Here is an 18,455-nt window from a genome sequence, read left to right as displayed (position 1 = left end):
TATATGCTTCAATCATCTTCTCTGCCCACTTGTCTGCATAGTCTGTGCCTGTTTGGGCTTTGTCTTCTCCAACCAATCCAAAAATGAGGTCCACTGGGAGTCGAGGGTGTCGGCCGTAAAGCAGATAGTATGGGGAGAACCCTGTTGATTCATGTTTGGAGCAATTGTATGCATGCACAATGTGGGGTAAGTGATCTTTCCAATTTTCTTTTTCTTTCTCACCCAGTGTGCGGAGCATCTGCAATAAAGTTCGATTAAACCTCTCAGCAGGATTACCCTGGGGGTGGTAAGGTGAGGTTCTTGAGTGGTTCACACCAGCAAACTGTCTGAGAGTTCTAAAGAGTTCATTCTCAAACTCTCTACCCTGGTCATGGTGGAGTTTATGTGGATATCCAAAACGGGGGACAAAGTCATTGAAAATCTTGTCGGCAGCAGTTTTCCCAGCCTTGTTTTTAGTGGGATAGGCTTGGGCAAACCTGGTGAAATGATCAACTACTACCAGGACATACTCATATCCGCCTCGACTGGCCTCTAAGTGTAGAAAATCAATACACACTAGCTCTAGTGGCGAGCTAGATGTGATGCTCCCCATGGGTGCTCTTTCAGGGACAGCGGGTTTCTTCTGTTTAATGCAGCGACATCTGCGAGTTACATAATCTTCCACATCCCTTTTCATAAATGGCCAGAAGAATCGCTCTCTTACCAGGCTTAAAACCCTCTCTACGCCAATATGTCCCATATTGTCGTGCAAGTGTGTCAGTGCAACCTGCTTGTAGGTGTCTGGCAACACTAACTGTTTCCGTCCTTGGATTTTCCTGTACAACAGATCATTTTCCACATGGAGCTTGCTCCACTCTCTAGAGAGCTTTCTTGTGTTTGTGTCCAAAGATCTGCGTTTTTCCTCTGTTAGTTCGGTGAAATTTTTCTTCAACTCCAGAATCTTTCTGATTACAGGGTCCCTCTGTTGTTCTCTCACCAGTTCCTCATGGTCTATCACAGGAAAAGACTTTGTGTGAGTTGGTTGTTCGGATGTGATGCTAAGGGAGGCCACCCATGCCACATCATTCTGCTGGGCTGTCCTGCTACCATCCCAGCTGGCACCCACTGCCTCCTCAGAAAGTCTCTCCGAACACTGACTCATATAGGTGTTAATATCTAGAGGACAGCGTGAGAGAACATCAGCATCAACATTCAGCTTTCCTGGTTTGTAGCGTATGTCAAAGTTAAAATCTGCTAATTGCCCCACCCACCTATGACCAACTGCATTAAGTTTGGCGGTGCCCATCACATATGTCAAAGGGTTGTTGTCAGTATAGACAGTGAAATGGGGGGCATAAAAGAGGTAGTCTCTAAATTTCTCACACACTGCCCACTTCAAAGCTAAAAACTCAAGCTTACCACTGTGAAGGTGGTAGCTCTGCTCTGCTGGTGTTAATGTACGGGACCCATACCCAATCACTCTCATTTTCCCATTTTGGTTTTGGTAAAGCACAGCTCCAAGGCCATTTTGAGAGGCATCTGTATGAAGTGTGAAAGGTTGGTCAAAGTCTGGGTAGGCTAAGACAGGTGGATTGGTCAGGATATTGATTAGATGTTCAAGGATCTGTTGGTGTTCAATCTTCCATTCCACTGGGGTAGAAGAGGATAATTGCGGACCTTTGTTGTTCTTTCTCTGAGACTTTGTTTGCAGGACACTGGGGTTTTTCTGTAGCAATTCATACAGCGGTCTTGCTATTCTAGAAAAATCTTGGACATATGACCTGTAATAGCTAAGGAAGCCCAACAGTCTTCTAACATCTCCTACTGTTTGTGGTGCCTTCTCTTTCAAGGCCTGCACTGCTTCAATGTCCTTTGGATCCACTCTCACCCCATCTGAGGAAACAAGGCGACCCACATACCTGACTTCTTTGCGGAAAAACTCACACTTTTCCGGTCTCAGCTTTACCCCATGACGTTTCAATGCTCCGAGTACATGGCGCAGAGACTCAACATGTTCCTCAAATGATCTGGAAAAGCAAAGAACATCATCTAAATAAGGAATGCAACATTCGTCCCTCAGGTCTTGTAGCATCTCTTCCATGCTTCTCTGAAATGCTGCTGGTGCGTTTGATAATCCAAATGGGATCCTGATCCACTCGTATAATCCCCAGGGTGTAGTGAAGGCAGTCAGATGTCTTGAGCCTTCGGAGATGAAACCTTGATGATAAGCTTTGCCTTGATCTAAGATAGAAAACCAGCTAAAGCCTCCGAGTGAATCGATCAAGTCTTGTATGCGTGGAAGAGGGTGTTTGTCTGGCACTGTCTTTTTGTTGAGGAGACGGTAGTCAATGCAGAGTCGCAAAGATCCATCCTTTTTTCTGACACATACAATAGGTGCAGCATATGGAGACTGTGACTTAATAATCCACCCTTTCAATAGCAGTTCCTGGATGTATTCTTTTACCTCTTTATAGAGTGGTTTTGGGACTGAAGAGTACGCTCTTTGCACGGGGATGTCATCTGTGAGTCTAATGGGCATTTGGAGGGAAGGAATGCACCCAATATCAGTGCTGTCTTTGGCGAAAGCCGTACTCTCTTCATACAGCATTTTCTCAACAATCTGTTGTTGTGCTGGGTTGAGGTGACTGAGGTCAACAGGTGGTTGCCATAGCTCAACTAAGGATGTGACAGGGGCGTTGACATTGTTGACTTCAGCCGGGCTTGTTGGTTTTGATATTTCAACTTGTTGTGCCTTTGCATCTCCTGTCTCAATAACTTTGCTGATGTGTTGGATGAATCCTATTGGGTGTCTTCTAGGAAGAGTGATATCCTGTTTGGTGTGGTTGGAGACTGGCACAAAAAGAAGAGGGGTTTTACTTTCGTTGACTTTTAAAAGGCTCTCTCCGACACTCAGTTGATCCAGTGTTGTGTCATTGTCTGTTGGTTCATACAGAACAAAAGGATCAGAGGTGTCAAAGTTGGGAGGTACCCTGCACTTTACATATACAGTTCTTCCAGCTGCTATGATAACGTCATCTTTTCCAACTCTCACTGTTGCCATGGAGTCTGGTGTCTCTTTCAGCTGAATAAAGTTCACCATTGCTTCAACTTGTTCTTCTTCAGCACCCAATGTTTTTCTGAGCAGCTCAAAAACCATAGCATGTGCTTCAGCAGGAGACTCTTGTAAGTTAATCATAGCTTGGAGAACATTAGCACCTAATAGAGGCTGGGGCAGAGGGAGCTGACTGACCAAAAAGGGGACCTGTATAGCAAGGTTTGGATTTTCATTCCCCATAAGGTTGACTGTAAGCTCCACCCATCCATCATAGGGGATTGATTGTCCATTTGCAGCAACCAGGTCAAGGCTGTCACCTGGATCGAGAAGCTCTTTTAGTGGCCGCACAAAGTGGTTTGGAACAAACATCTCTCTCCAAGCCCCATCTATTATGCTTACTTGAGATCCAGAATCAAATAGTGTAGTTGTTGCAAAGCCATTGATGAAACAAGTGAGCAGGCATTTTTTTCCAATGAGTGGTACTGTGCGAGAGACGTTCTGAAGAGTTTTAGCTTCTTCTGAGGGGTTGCCTCTGCCTAGTCTTTTACTTTCTTTTTTTCTGCTTGAGTGAGTGCGGTTACTTCTTGGGGTGGTACTGTGGGACTTGTGTTGTGAAACGGCCTCTTGTTGTCCCTCCACGGAGACCGCTCCTAGTTTAAAGGCTTCTTTGTTCTTTTTAGGCAACCAATAGCCCTGTGGCCTGGCTCTCCACAAACAAAACAGTGACTGCAATCTTCTAAACCTTGTTGTATACAGTTCATACAGCAGAAGGGCTTTTCCTTTCTTTGGGGAGGAAGAAGATTTTGAGAGACGGCTGTTCTACTGGCTGAAGGAGGGCACTGTGTGTGGGGTTGGCCCAGCGTTTGGGAAGATAGGCCCTGTGCAGAGGCTGCATGGTTTTTTGTTGTTTTCTGGTCCATTAAAGCAGCAACCATGGTTGTTAGTGCTTCAACCTGTGCACTGAGTTTTTGGATGGCCTGGTGGTCTTTTTCCATCATGGCATGATTCTCATCACCTACCCTTACACTGTGCATGTGTGCAGGCTTTTGTCTGGAAGTGTAGCCCAATCTACGCTGATGTTCATTTTCATCTGCAATAATTTTCATTACTTGTGAAAGAATCTCTTCATCAGTCACTTGACTCCTAGAAAGGAGTGGTCTCAGTTGCTGTCTTATGTCTGTGTGTTTTGAACCTAAGCCCTGGTAGACTGTGTGCAGAAAAACTCCCTGGATTGTTTTTGGATCATAGCATATCTCTGAGTTGCCTTGTTTGGACTGGAACAGTATTTTTTGTTTGAGCCCAATCATGCGGTATAGGAATTGCTGAGGAGGTTCATGCTCATGTTGTTTTGCACATACAAGCTCCTGAAATAATTCTGTGCTTGCCTTTTCACCAAGATGCGATCTAAGGAACCCCTTGAGCTCACAAAGCGCCATCTCCTCTTTGTTGGTTAGCATGTCCCTAAAGGCTCCTGGCTTGACTATTCTCAAAGCCCCCCGAATCACTTCAGTCTCTGTGAAGCCCTCTTTGATCCCCTCATCCAGTTGTTTACATATGTTATTGTAGGTGATGTCAGAGTTCTGGTCTCCTATCTGCCCACCATGCACTTTGAATTCTCTGCGCTGGAGGAAGGGCAGATCCTTCAAGCATACCACCTTCTCTGTGTCACCTTGTGCTGTAACTTGGTTTCTCAGATGAGGAACTGATGTTTCCTGTGGATCGTACTGTCTGGCTCCATGTTTGTAACTTTGCAGCTTTTTCCCTAATTCTTCATGTATTGCTTGCAGCTGTTCTATGTCTTGAGTGGAAGAATTTGTGTTGTTGGTTGGTGGAGTCACTCTTGGTATGGAGACAGTGGGTAGTGGAGCTGGTTTTGTCACATTACCATCAGCCTGAGCTAATGTCCTAGCTGATGCAGCTGTGACATTCTCTTCCCCTTGCGTTAAACTACCCCTGATAACCATCAAGTCACGATTCTCAATAATGTTGCTTACAAGATCATTTAGTGCTAACAAATGACTCATCCCTTCATCTTCAGTGTCAAGCAATGCATTGGACTTCATATATTGAAGGATATACTCAACACATCCTTCTTCATCAGATGAGTCAAAGTTAACTGCTTCCTGGAAGTCTCTGGACACCTCCATAGCAAGCTGGTAAACTTCATCACAGGTGAGCTGGTACAGGCTCTTCTTGATGCTCCATGTGAGTTCTTTACGTGGCGCAGACATGACTTCTTTTGCTCTTGGTTAACAGCAGTGCGGCTCCCTTGGAAGAAAGGGTCCTTTCTGGCTTCAATCTTCCCTCGTGGACGTTCACTTGCTGTCACTTCGGCTGTAGTCACGTTGCGGCACCTCAGCTTTGGTTCTTTTGTTACTGGATCTGCTCCCCTGGACACTTGAGTGGCGCCGGAGAGAGATCCCGGACGAGCCCCCACAATTTGTTACCGACACCAGGAGTGGCGTCAAAGCAACAAAATAGATTTTCTGTTGAGAACAGAAGAAAATGCCACAGCAATGAACACAGGATGCTTCTCTGTCGTCGTCCAGATTGCGTCTGTTTATTTACAGTCACTTAAAATAAAACCCTTTGTTCATATGCACCCAGTTTTCATTCAGCATTTTCAAAACTGCAGTCTTTATACAATCATTACATACCAGTTCAATATTAAATAAAATCTTTCAATTCTCCAGGTGTATTATCTCTAATCTTTACATAAACATATATACAAATACACCTTATCAGCCAGTGTCTGACCATTGAGTCCCATCATTTTATGATGCACAAAATTAGAAGCAACATTCTGCATTCAATAACATTAACATGTTCAGTCTGGACAGCTTAAATCAATTTCAATATAATACTTTTCTGATTTAAACTCAATAAACATTCTTCACATAAACTCAAACCACATCAAAATCCTTGAAAAACTGTGTTTTAACATTTTGCCTGCAAGTTCTTACACGGGGCATATTGTTAGCAAAATACGTTGTTAGCAAAACACGGTGCCTGCCAGGCAGCGCTCAGGGCAAAGACGCGCCAGAATCACAGTGTAACGGTTTCGCAGCGGCAGTTAAGCCAGATGTCTTTCAAGTTGCCGTCCGCTCCGTAAAGTTTCTTTATATTTCCCTTTTTCTTTCAAAGTACTCATAAATAATATATACTAATTTTATGTCAAATCAAGTGATCAAAAGAACATATTTATGGTACACCAACCTGTTGAGAACAGAAGAAAATGCCACAGCAATGAACACAGGATGCTTCTCTGTCGTCGTCCAGATTGCGTCTGAGGTGCTCATGCACAAACCCACCGTCAGAAACAACCCAGCACACAACTGTCCGCATCAGTTTTGTTCCTTCCGTTCTGCATTTGTTAAATTCCAAAATTAAACATAAGACAAAATTGTGCGTTTCACATTTAATAAAAAATATATATATATTTTTTAGATACTTAAATTTAAGTTGTGCATTTAAAACCAACAGGCTTATTTTTGTGTTTACCACACTTCCACCAATTAGACTGATGAAGCCACTCGGATGAGCGGTGATACACTTCAAGGAAGAGACTTTAAGGTCTATTTCAACTTCAAGTCAGTGTCACCTTCACTGATGTTTGGAAATCAGTAAAATACTGTTCAAGTGGCACAGCTAACTGCGCTAATGCTTAAAGCCTGATTTAAACTTTTAGCTTTAAAGGTGAAACTGGAAACTATGCCTTTACTGTGACATGTAGACACATCACTGGGGAAGTTTAAACAAAAAGAAACATTTCATTAAAGCTGTAAAATGATAAAACAGATCAAGTATTTTCTAGTGTTATAGTAACATTTACATAAACACCACAATCTGTACCCAAAGAACACATTCTCGTGTGATTTCTTCCCATCCAAAGGTTTTAGCAGTAAAATAAATTTAACTAAAGGTGGAGAATGTGGGGTTGACACATTTTAGTTGCAATATTCTGACATTTTTCTCATAACAGCCATATTCTGACTTCAGTATGACATGGATTTTCAAAGCAGTCTTGACATTCTTGTCAGTTCCATTGCAATTAAGAAAGCTAATGTCACTTTCTGTGCAAGTTATTAGAATCTTTGTCTGACATACATGTTTCAGTGACATATTCTTGGTTTCATGTCATTCTATCTTTTTACACAGTTTATTACTGCTGTTGGTATTGCTTGTAATGCACTGTAGTGAGATTAGTGTATCAAATCAAATCAATCTTTCTTTATATAGTACTTCTTATGCATGGTAACGCAAAGTCAAATGAAGAGTGAAAAATAAATACATTTATTTATGAACACGCACACGTCTCCAACCCTTGCAAACAATGGAGGTAAACACAGGGCATCAGGCTGAGAATGGATAACATTGGTAGGTGGAAAATAATAGTTGGGACCTCCTCCTCTGGGGTTAGATGCAAAGCCAGCCAAGTGCAGCAAAGGGGGGGGGGGGGGGGGGGGGGAATTTAGCCTCACCACTGCAAGGCTGTGATGCAGCTCCGCAGCTAGAGCCACAGAGGCTGAACAGCGGCCGACCCAGAGGGAAAGGATCCAGCTGAGGAAGCACTGTGTAGTAGAGTGAACGTGTCTGTGAGTTACTTTATTTTAGATTGTATTTTTGGTCAAAAACGCTTTGTTTTTGTTATGTTTAAAACAGTGCTTTCAAAAAAAAAAAAAAAATGGAACCCCCACATATACATGTAGTAATTATAGAGATGTGCAGAGCAATTAAAAAAAAAATCACAGCAGTACACACATGAACATCTGTTTATTTATGTGTGATGGCAGAGCTGCAAACTTAACAGTAGTATGCCTGGTTTTGTGCAAAAGCAAAAAGAATGTGAAACAAAGCCAAAGTCCCTATTAAAGTAGGAACAGATCAGAGAGAGCAACAATAAATCAAAAGAAAAAAGTGAATACATTCTGTGTGCATACTGAGTGAGCTCATAAAAAAACCTGCTCCTATTTACAATTGTTTTATTACATTTGTGAGGAAATTCTGTGGAAAAAAATTATAATTAGGTGACTTTTGAGTTTTGTGGTGAAATTGGCTTATTTGATGTGTGGCAGTTGGCGCTTTAATGAAAAAAGAAAGAGACAATCTCTGGCAGCAAAATTACCTCAGATATTACAAGTCCTTTCTGTTTTTAGCATCTGCTGTAATGAAAACCAGAAATGGTTCAGAGGTGTTTCAACAGCACCTGATTCTGTCGCTCCTCCGCTTTATTTATGCTGTCATTTATGTCATTAGTTTAATATTAACATTTATGGCACGACAGTATTGCATAATGAGGAAACTTAGACGTCCCACACACCAGTGACATTGGAGAGGATATAACCAAATTAGTTTGATGTCAAACGCTGTCATATTTACTTTAAAATTAGCTTTCATAACTACAATTATTACAGTTTCATTGTGTTTTTCAAATAAGAGTAATTACATGTGGTAGAGAAAACTCATTATCTTCTTCCGTCTGTGTCTTTTGTATTAGTTTTTAATTAGTTTCAGCATGAATCAGCCTATAGTATGTAGAAATGATCCATAAAGACTCCATTTATAGTTTTTTCCTTGTTAAATAGTTTTATGATGTGAAACAATTAATAAAAATACTTAAATTCAGGATTCAATAGGGTCTATTTTTCAGCCAAAGGGTCACAGGCCCATCATAGGCCTATCAGACTTGGTAGTCATCAATTATATTCACCAATTTCAGAGTAAAAATCAATCAATCATGCACTCTAATCTAATAGATTCCTTTATGGGAAACTGGAATTTTCACATGCATTATCTCATGTTATACTCTCCAAAAATTCAGTTATTGTCCTTGATTTTTTACGCATCTTTCATGGCTGAGAAACAAAGTCATCTACATGTCATCCTGTCGAATAGGGAGAAAGAGGGCTGGCTGGTGAAGGAATTCCTGGATCAAAGGGGGAGAAGGTAGGTTTTATCATTTCTGTTGGTTCTACGTTACCTTTCTTCCAATGCTCTTGATTTCCTTCTGTAGGGGGAGTGTGGCGTGTGCCAGTTATCAGAATTTGGTGACAAACCGGACTTCAAAATCTCAGAAGAAACAAAAGGCGATCCAGGCCCTCCAGGTTTCCCTGGACCTCCAGGTCCGCCTGGGCCTTCAGGTCTCGGAGCTGATGGCAAGCAGGTGGGACAGTGCTTGATTAGGTTTTGCTTTCTTACTGCAGAGGGTGTGATCTCCTATAAGAACCCCAAAAAGGACAGCATAATACTAACTTCTTTCACTAAAACACTTTGCTTATTAATGTTAGTTATACAATGGCTCCCCGGTGAATACTTGATTCTGATTGGTTACTGGGTGTGGATTAAAAAGTAATGATTTCCGTTTAAATAAAAAATGATGATAACCGCACGCCTAAAAAAGACGTTCCGTCTTTTTTAAATGTTCTGTATCACTGCGCTGGCTTCTTTAAAACCAACTTTAGCATCATCATCTGGACAAAAACAAGCTGAAACTGAACTTTCTCTCTGAACTGATGCTTTATTTAACCCATCATGACCATCACCATAGACATTTCGTTCATTTGCCGCTGCAGTCGAGGTCGGTGCTGGCTCTGCATGTTATGTTACTATGACAACGCGCTGCATCACGTAACAAATATTCCGCTTTTTGTAAAAAAATAAATAAAAAAGCTATTTAAACCGAAAAACTGAACAAGAATAAAGTATTTTCAGAAATTAACAATTTGCTTCACGTCTGAGGATTTAGGCTTCCATGTCTGTGCGTGCGTTTCTGATAATGCACACTTCTTCGGCCATTTTCTCTTACTTAATGCATGATTAAGCACTAAATAATGAATAAAACATCCACTTTTATGCACTTCTTTTTATTACTAAATGTATCATTTTATGCATTAGTTAGTAGCTACTAATGTTTATTATTCAACTTAATTAAGGCATTTTATAACATTGATAAAAGCTGCCTTATGCAACCACCTAGCATTTTTTAAATGCATTAACAACATGTTAGTTCAAAGCCTTAATAGTGTCTAAAGTAATCATTAAGGTTGTTTATTTGGAGTTAGGAACCGTGTGGTAGAGTGTTTGGCCTGTGACTTGAAGGTAGTGAGTTCAAATCCAGGCCGAGTCATACCAAAGACTGCAAAAATGGGACCCAATGCCTCCCTGCTTGACATTCAGCACTAAGGGGTGGGATTGGGGGGTTGTGTCTGCAGCTCACCGCTCCTCCAGGGGATGGGTCAAATGCGGAGAACAAATTTCACCCACCTTGGTGTGTGACAGATAGTGGGACTTTAACTTTAACTAATTTAAAAGGTAAGAAAGGTTTTACCTTTTAAGCCTGAGCTACCCCTAAGAAAAAAGCCTCATAAGCATTACTTAAGCATAATCTAACCTTATAAATGTGTTATTTGAACCTCATTGTAAAGTGTGAATAATTATCACTTTGGAACACCTAAGAACGGTTAAATGATACACATTTGTTAACTGCTTATTTACCCATTAAGTAAAACACTTAGTAATGCAAAGAGACAGATTTAAGTGGCCGCTAAAACATCATTTGTTATTTAAATAATGATTATTTATGCAATAACAAACATTAACAAAGGGATCTCTATTGTGAACTATTACTTTTTCTTCTGCAAAAATATATAAAGCAACAGTTCTATAGTGTCTGGTTTTTATTTTCTCCAAACTGAATTGTCAATAAAGCCTTAATAAATAATTGTATTTGTTCTGGCTAATGAGTTATCATACCAACACATTTAAACAGTAAAACAACCAAAGCAAATAGATCATAACACCCATTAGCGATCTTCAGGGTTGTATCCAGCCACGTCTGAATAACTCCAATCTACCGCGGCAGCTTTTTGGCATCACATTGTACAGCAGAGCATCTTAGCTTAGCAACCGATTGGATGAGTGGAAGTTTGCGATGCTGGAAGATTCCTCCTCCAAGGCGAAACATGCCATGATGCTTGTTGTACAAACAGACAGAGATCCCCCTAGAGCTACAGAGTTGTTTCAATTATATGTATTTTTGGACTTACTCTTGCCAATCGCATGCTTGTGAGTCTGGCTTCATGTCAACAGTTTTTTTTTTTTTTTTTCTTTTTTATTGCCTCAACAATCAAAAGGCTGGCTCAGGACTTGCAGATGATGTGTATTGTCAATTTTATTTTGTTCTTCAGGGACCACCTGGTCTGTCTGGCTCTAAAGGAGAGAAGGTAATTGTCCTTGCTGCCCCTTTTGCATGTTTTCTCCATTAGAACCTTAATGTATTATTTTCACACGTTGTGTGTCTGAAGGGACTTGCAAAGAAATTCAAGAACCATGTTGGCATTTGAGCAATTAAATTCCCTAATCAATCCTCTGGGACATTGTGTCAGTTTGGAGCTTTTTAAATAGCTCATTGTCCACACATCCAAAACAGTAGTTCAAGAATAATCTTTTGAAAAAAATAAATAAAATAACTGAAAAAAGGCCCCTGAGACAACCAGACATTTCTGAATTAATTTGACACCAGTGAGAGCAAGAATGCTCTTGGAGAAGATTCCTGTGAAATTAAATAAGTCAGTTGTGTGAAAAGCTTTTATCACTTCACTCAAAATGTGAGGTAAATCTGCCATAAGCAAAGTCAGGACACCTTAAATAAGCTAAGAATTCAGTGAAAGGAATGGTTTAGCTTACATATAGAGCCAGATGGTGAATTGCTGAGATGCAAATATGCTTAACATTCATATCAATCAATATTGTATTCTTTTAACATGATATCAAAGCCTTTCATTATATTTCATTATATATCAGAAACGTTTGCCTGTCAAATGCACTGAAATTAGAGCTTTACTAAGGAGTTTTTTTTTTTTTTTTGCAAAACAGAGCAACAATGTTTACAGTCAGTATTTTCAGCAAAATCGTATAAAAAGTGCATAAATTTCTTTTTTTTTTTTTTTTTTTTTTTTTTTTTTTTATTAACTTGTCCTGTCCAACAGCTAGGCAGGCAGATAAGAGCTGAGGGCCTCTTGTGTTGGACATATTTTACTTTAACAAGAGGGGTTATTAATCTTCAGACAAACCAAAGGTATGTCTGAATAAACCCCTTTTGTAATTGAGGCCAAACTTTATTAATTTCAATCATGTCTGAAAATCTTTGGTGTTGGACCGGACAGAAAAGGAAAGAGGGGAAGAAGAGAGAGGGACGTTAGAGAGAGGGGGGGTAGAAGGGTGATAATAGGAGGGGAAGGGGGGTAAGACCATGAAGCAGCATAGAGCAGACAGGTTTACTGGTTGTTAATCTTTATGGTAAGGTTCAAATGCAGTACAAAAAGGGCGGGGCCTATCCACACACACACTCAAATGTTATGAACACACCTGCTAGCTGCAAAAATGTCCACCTGTCGACATGTACACAAAACAGATAGTGTTCACACGCATACTTATGGCTTAAAACCATAAATTTCCTTTTTAATGTTTTTTTTTTTATTATTAATACTATACTCTTTGCATTATCTTTGATCATGTTTGATTGTAGTACAATTAAATTTTACCAGGGAGAACAAGGTGATACTGGAGAAAAGGGACTTGATGGTTATCCTGGAGTCCCAGGACCACCTGGAGATCCTGGTCAGCAAGGCCCAGTGGGCATTAAAGGAGAAAAGGTATTGATGGTTGACCTCAAATGGTGTTGTTTTGTGTGTATATTTATTTAATGACACATATTTGACGTTTTTAACATGTTCTTGTGGCATTTTAATGATGATGGAGAAGAAAATTAAGCTTAAAATGGCATATTTTAGTATTTCTTTATTCAAATCATTGTGTTCCAGGAGCAGATGAAAAAATACATTTTAAAAAAGGTTGTAGGTGTGGCATTAAAAAATACGCTGGATGGGCCACAGGCTGCCTGTTCTGCTCCATTCTGATGCATCCACTTTTAGACAAATAGATCCATGCACGTCTTTGTTTTCCATGTCTGAGCTGAAATCTGGATCCAAACTGCACGACTGGATAGCTCCAATATTGCTCACTTTTGTTGTTGCACTGTTAGGTTGAGGGTTGTGAGAAGCTGTAAGCTAGCAGGATAGCGTGTAAACAGAGAGCTCTATGCCACAGGAAAACTGCTGTAAAGATGGTCAGAGTGGGGCATTGCTGCAATGCAGAAACTTGAAGCTTTTCAGTTCTTTATTTTACATCTTACTCCTATAATCACCAAGTCCTCAATGAAATTAGATTAAAAAAATCTACCTGTAAAAAAGAAAACAGTCAGACAGGAACTCTGACTTTAACAGAAGTTTGGTTTTTAGTAAATCCAGCTGCATTATGTCCTGCTATTCTACCTCAGGGGGATGCTTGCACAAGCTGTGGTGCTTCTGGAGCTGTGGTGGGTGATGGCGTAGCTGTCCCAGGACCCAAAGGAGAGAAGGGAGACGCTGGGCCCCCAGGAACAGGAAAGCAGGGCAAAAATGTGAGGGACCTGTTTATGTACTTGTGGCTCTTTTGGTAGAGTTTCTGATGTTAATCTCAAACATCATGTTTTCAGGGAAAACAAGGTCCACAAGGTTTACCAGGACCTGCTGGCCCTAAAGGAAGCAAGGTATGTCTTTTTTAATAGATAATATTGCCCAAGGGCTCTGGCTGATGGTCGCTACTGCTGGCGCCACGACCAGGTGCTTAAAGCACTTGCTGAGAGCTTAGCCTCAGCCATTAAAACCAGCAAAAACCATCATGCTCCTAAGAAAGCAGTCCCCTTCATCAAAGCTGGAGAGAAACCTGAGGCGCGGCCACAATTAACAACAGGCCTCCTCCACAAAGCGTCGGACTGGCAGCTGCAGGTCGACATAGGAAAACAGCTATGAGACATGATAGTTATCTCCGAGCTTTCAAAACGTCTGATCATCCAGGAACTTCTGGTGCCCTGGGAAGAGCGTATTGATGAAGCAAATGAGAGCAAACGCGCTAAGTAGGGACTGGTGGAGGGGTGCATGGAGAGAGGCTGGAAAACGTTCTATGAGCCTGTAGAAGTTGGCTGTAGAGGGTTTGCAGGATGTTCCCTTTGCAAAGTCGGTTAGGCATTACAGGGGCCATTCAATCCATGACCAAAGCCACAGACAAGGCCACGAGGTGGCTTTGGATTAAGGGGGCTGGTCCGTGGACTGCTACTGGGACGCAAGTCAGGGTCTGATATACCCCGGCTGGGTCGCCTGGGTGAGGGTGTATAATGTTGTGGGACCCGAAACACCCCATGATCTCATGATACATCACTGAGGATGCGTCCCAGCACATCCATGAGATGTTTCTTGCACAGTCTTGTCTAGTCCATTTTTGTCTGTCATTCTTAACTGAGTTTAATTGGATGCCACATAGGGAGAAGCCGGAGCTCCAGGAATTGGCCTACCAGGACCACAGGTCAGACCTGAATTAAAAACACAGATCATTATTAGATTTGATTGTATCCGATCAAATTTGTACCTTTTTCTGACCTTTTTGAGTGACATTCTCCTTCTCTTATGCTACTGTTCTGATCTTCAAAGGGTGAGGAGGGACCAAGAGGACTTCCAGGGCTTGTAGTAAGCTTCATTCAGATTTAGAAAATTGTAATATGTTCAGAATCTTTGGCTAACTGCAGCGTGTTGCATAGGGACCTACTGGCATTAGCGGCCCCCCAGGCCCTGGCGGTCCTGCAGGAGAAAAGGTAGCTTCGAGAAAAAGATTGTTTTGCCAGTATGTGTATGAAAGTTGTTACTGATGTTTGTTTCTTTTGTTTTTTCATTTCTTCTTTCAAGGGATCCAAGGGTGATGTGGGGTTTCCTGGCCCACAGGGGCCTCCAGGTGTTGGAGTAGCAGGACCTCAAGTAGGATTTATTAGGGTTTATACTCTTGCGTATGTAATAGACATCTTCTTGTAGCCAAACAATGGGTCTAATTTATGTTTTTGACACACAGGGAAAAGATGGAGCTCCTGGACCTGCAGGACTGCCAGGAGTTGAAGGCAGTCCAGTAAGCCTTCACACTCCACAAATCTTTAAAGCCTTGTTGTATTTGCATGCTTTAGTTCATTTGCCCTAAGTTCTTTTTTTTTTTTTTTTATTTGGAAGAAAGTAAACTTGCAGACAAAACTCAGTCGCAGCATCTGTTCCTATTTAATTTCCTTATATTTCTTAGAGAATTATCCTTGATTGAGGGGTACTTTATAATCAAGGATATCTGCCTGAAACCATAACAGAGGCAGTGTCTGCTCCAATCTCATCCTCTGTGTCCCCTCTGACAATCAGCTCACTGCCCCTTGAGCTTTCCTCGGGAACAACAATGGAGAAGTAACTGTCTTTGTGTGTGTGCTCTCTCTCGCTCTCTGGCAGGGTCGTGATGGAGCTAAGGGGGACAAGGTAAGTCTGCCGTTTTGTTGGATGACGGGAACCAAAGGGCTTTGAATATAAGTGGGCGGAACAGACAGTAATCATGAGAGATGGCCCAGCAGACCACCAACCCCACCCGGTCTCACACTTGCGTAGGCGCCTGCGTCAACACACATGCATGCAACGGTGACCCCAGGCCACGCACGGAGTGGCAGTGGAGGTGACAAGTGTCGCTGGCAGATGAGGAGTTTCAGGGCCCTGTAGAGAGAGTGTGGGACTGAGACTATTAATTACTGCCTGCATCAGAGCCACCAGTCCAGACTGTCACAGAGAGGAAGCAGGAGATGCAGAGGCAAAGGAGGCAGGCCTTCAGGGGGCCCGATGAGTGACACCAGCATTCATGAAAGCTGACTTTTAAACAACCCAAATCCTGAGAAAGAGGGAAAAAAGGCCAAAAAGGGAGAGCATGAGTGCGCAGGAAATCTTTAGGGGTGTTTTTTGTATGTAAACAGAGAGTCTAACTATTCAAGCAGAGCTTCTGCATAATTCAAATGTTTGGCTTGGGTGTAACTGATCCATGTGATCGGTGCTCACTTGGACTCCGTGCTCAGTATGAAGCGCTGCTGTGCTAGCAGAAGATCCTTTGGGGGTCTGTGGGTTATTGAGTGGGTTGTCTATAGATTTGACTCCCTGTCCTTTGATCCTGTCACATTCTGGGGAATTTGAGGACAGATTATTCCAAACAATCATTTCTTTTCATTTTTTGTGTTTCAAAAACATGAAAAAAAATAAGAAGAATTAAAGAAAAACATTAAAAAAACGGACACTTTCCGTGATTGTTTTTAAGTTTCAAAATGTAACTGAATAATTCAAATCTTTATGACAGCCTGTTGAGGTTCCTTTAACCCTTTAAACTCACTGGTGCATTTGCCAGGTTTATGATGATGTAAGAATGACACAGAACACCTCTCAATTGATATATTTTTGTTCGTACTTTAAAACAAAGGACTAAAAAAATTTATAGCTTATACATTTTTGGCTTAAAACAAGCATAACAAGAGTTTTGGCACAAAATTGTGATTCTCTTCGGCATAAATCCTTCTAACATTATATATAGTTTAATGGAACTTTTTTTCCAGATGATTTTGTCTTTGCTTTGGTGGTAGATGTATACATTTGTATTTTGTCTATATAAATGTGATCTTTGTTAAATAACAGAATAGTTGGATCTCAATTTTTGTGACTTTTCTCAGGAAAAAATGTCAGAATTTCCCACTCAGAATGGAGTTTTTTGGACAGTTTCAGGTTAATTCTGTAATTATTGTGTTATCTAACCAAAAATATGTCTTTATAAATGAAGCTGGGTTTGTACTAAGAAGATATCAAGCATTGCCATAAAAAAATAAATATAAAAAACGTTTGTTGAGCAAATTTCATAGTACAAAAGGCCCCAGGCTAGAGTTGATCTATTATTTGGTCTCAATAAAAAAGCTTATTTAAATAATTTTCTTTATCTATTTTTCCGTCTTTCTGTCTGAGTATGTCTTTGTATCTATAACTATTTAGATATGTAGAATGTCAACCCTAAGACCTACTATGTATATAAGTATTTTCTCAATTATTTATAAGATTTCAGTGAACCAGGAGCTCAAATGCCATAGAAACACTGATCTTCTTGCTAATGTTGTTTATTCATTTATTTACACACCTGCATGTCCAATGTCTGTTTTTTTTTCCTTTGGTATGCAATGGAAACTCATTGCATTACATCATCAGTCTTTGTGTTACTATGTTAGGGTGAACCAGGAGTCTGCAGCTGCACAAATCCGGTGACTTCCGTTGTGGGAGGACCTGTGAGTACACACTTGCACACATGTACACACAAACCAAACTCTCGGAAAATTCTGCTCAAATAACATTAATGAACTTCACTATCCGACTCTGAATTCAGCCCAGTTTGGGATGATTATATATGAATTCCACAAACTTGTGCTAAGAAAAAAATAAATAAGTGCAGCTTGGTTATTTTTTCTACATGTCATGTTTTTGCTTTGACATTTGTTGACATTTATTTTTAACTTCACACTTCATACAGTGATTTAGACTATTTTTGCCTTCCAGGGTGCTCCAGGAACTGCAGCAAACACATGGCAGCCTGGGCCTCAGGTCTGATCTGCCAGCCAGCAGAACTGTCTGACAGCTGGGGTTTTTCTAAGCGTTTTGCATTTATCTTTGCCTGGCAAACCTTGTTTTGAAAAATCACAATAAATCTTGTTTTGATTTGTTTTTTAATGGAACAATTTGACAGCATATGATCTTCCCTTTTACGTGTTAAAGGGCCCCCCTGGACCTCCTGGTCCTCCCGGGCCCCCAGGGCCACAGGGAGTAATTGGAATACAAGGACCTCAGGTAAGAGAGTTGTTCATTTTTCAGACTGTCATTTTTTTCATATTTTCTTATGTTTTAGACACAAGGTGGATTCTGTTTATCATCTTCTAGTTTTTTTTTATCTAAAATTCATTCAATTCATCCAAAATCAAAGGGAAATGATGCCATAAGTATTCAGTTCTTTCGAATCTTTAGATAAAGAAAAATAGTGTGAAAAAAAGAACATATTCCAAAACCAAACTAGATCAGAATGGTTAATCTGGGAAATATTATAAATGGGCAGAAGCTGATTATTTCTCTATAGAAGTCAGTGGAATTTTGACTTCTTGGAACTAGCGAGTACTTCCTGTTCGGAACGTCAGGGTTGAGGGGTCACTTAGTTGAGTTCTTAGTCAATGGTCAGAATCCTTGTCAAAAGCCTTTCAGTTTTTCCTGAAAATATTTTTTTTTTTTTCCCATCAATCATTGCAAAAGTGCAGTATGGTCTTCTTCAACAACTTTATCTCCAATTCTGCTTTCCAAACCTGATTTTGAGATATTTTATTTGCTAAATCCATTTTATGAAACAAGTATGTGTTTTTTTGTGTGTTTTTTTTTTTTTTCTCTCCAAATTCTCACCTTAAACGTATTAAATCTCCGGCCACAGTTTTGTCCAGTGTTGCTAGTCATGGTTTTCCATCCCAAAA

At 40.6% G+C, this 18,455-nt stretch overlaps 1 protein-coding gene across 2 annotated transcripts in view; it reads left to right on the top strand.

Annotated features, from left to right (window-relative positions):
- The window catches only part of col16a1 (collagen, type XVI, alpha 1), a 106,049-nt gene that overhangs the window by 66,973 nt on the left and 20,621 nt on the right, over positions 1-18,455 (top strand). For both annotated transcript variants that reach the window (XM_023959863.2, XM_023959862.2), the window contains exons 27-41: positions 8,930-8,980; positions 9,048-9,197; positions 11,221-11,256; positions 12,580-12,687; positions 13,371-13,493; positions 13,569-13,622; positions 14,393-14,434; positions 14,560-14,595; positions 14,667-14,720; positions 14,812-14,880; positions 14,972-15,025; positions 15,385-15,411; positions 17,178-17,234; positions 17,503-17,547; positions 17,719-17,790. In XM_023959863.2, coding sequence (XP_023815631.1) covers positions 8,930-8,980; positions 9,048-9,197; positions 11,221-11,256; positions 12,580-12,687; positions 13,371-13,493; positions 13,569-13,622; positions 14,393-14,434; positions 14,560-14,595; positions 14,667-14,720; positions 14,812-14,880; positions 14,972-15,025; positions 15,385-15,411; positions 17,178-17,234; positions 17,503-17,547; positions 17,719-17,790 — 978 coding nt within the window. The remainder of the gene's footprint in view (positions 1-8,929; positions 8,981-9,047; positions 9,198-11,220; positions 11,257-12,579; positions 12,688-13,370; positions 13,494-13,568; positions 13,623-14,392; positions 14,435-14,559; positions 14,596-14,666; positions 14,721-14,811; positions 14,881-14,971; positions 15,026-15,384; positions 15,412-17,177; positions 17,235-17,502; positions 17,548-17,718; positions 17,791-18,455) is intronic.

Source organism: Oryzias latipes, chromosome 11 (assembly GCF_053564925.1).
Source record: "Oryzias latipes strain Hd-rR chromosome 11, Olatipes_Hd-rR_3.1".
Lineage (NCBI taxonomy): Eukaryota > Metazoa > Chordata > Actinopteri > Beloniformes > Adrianichthyidae > Oryzias > Oryzias latipes.
The sequence above is the reverse complement of the archived record's forward strand: the minus strand, read 5'-3'. Positions and strand labels throughout refer to the sequence as shown.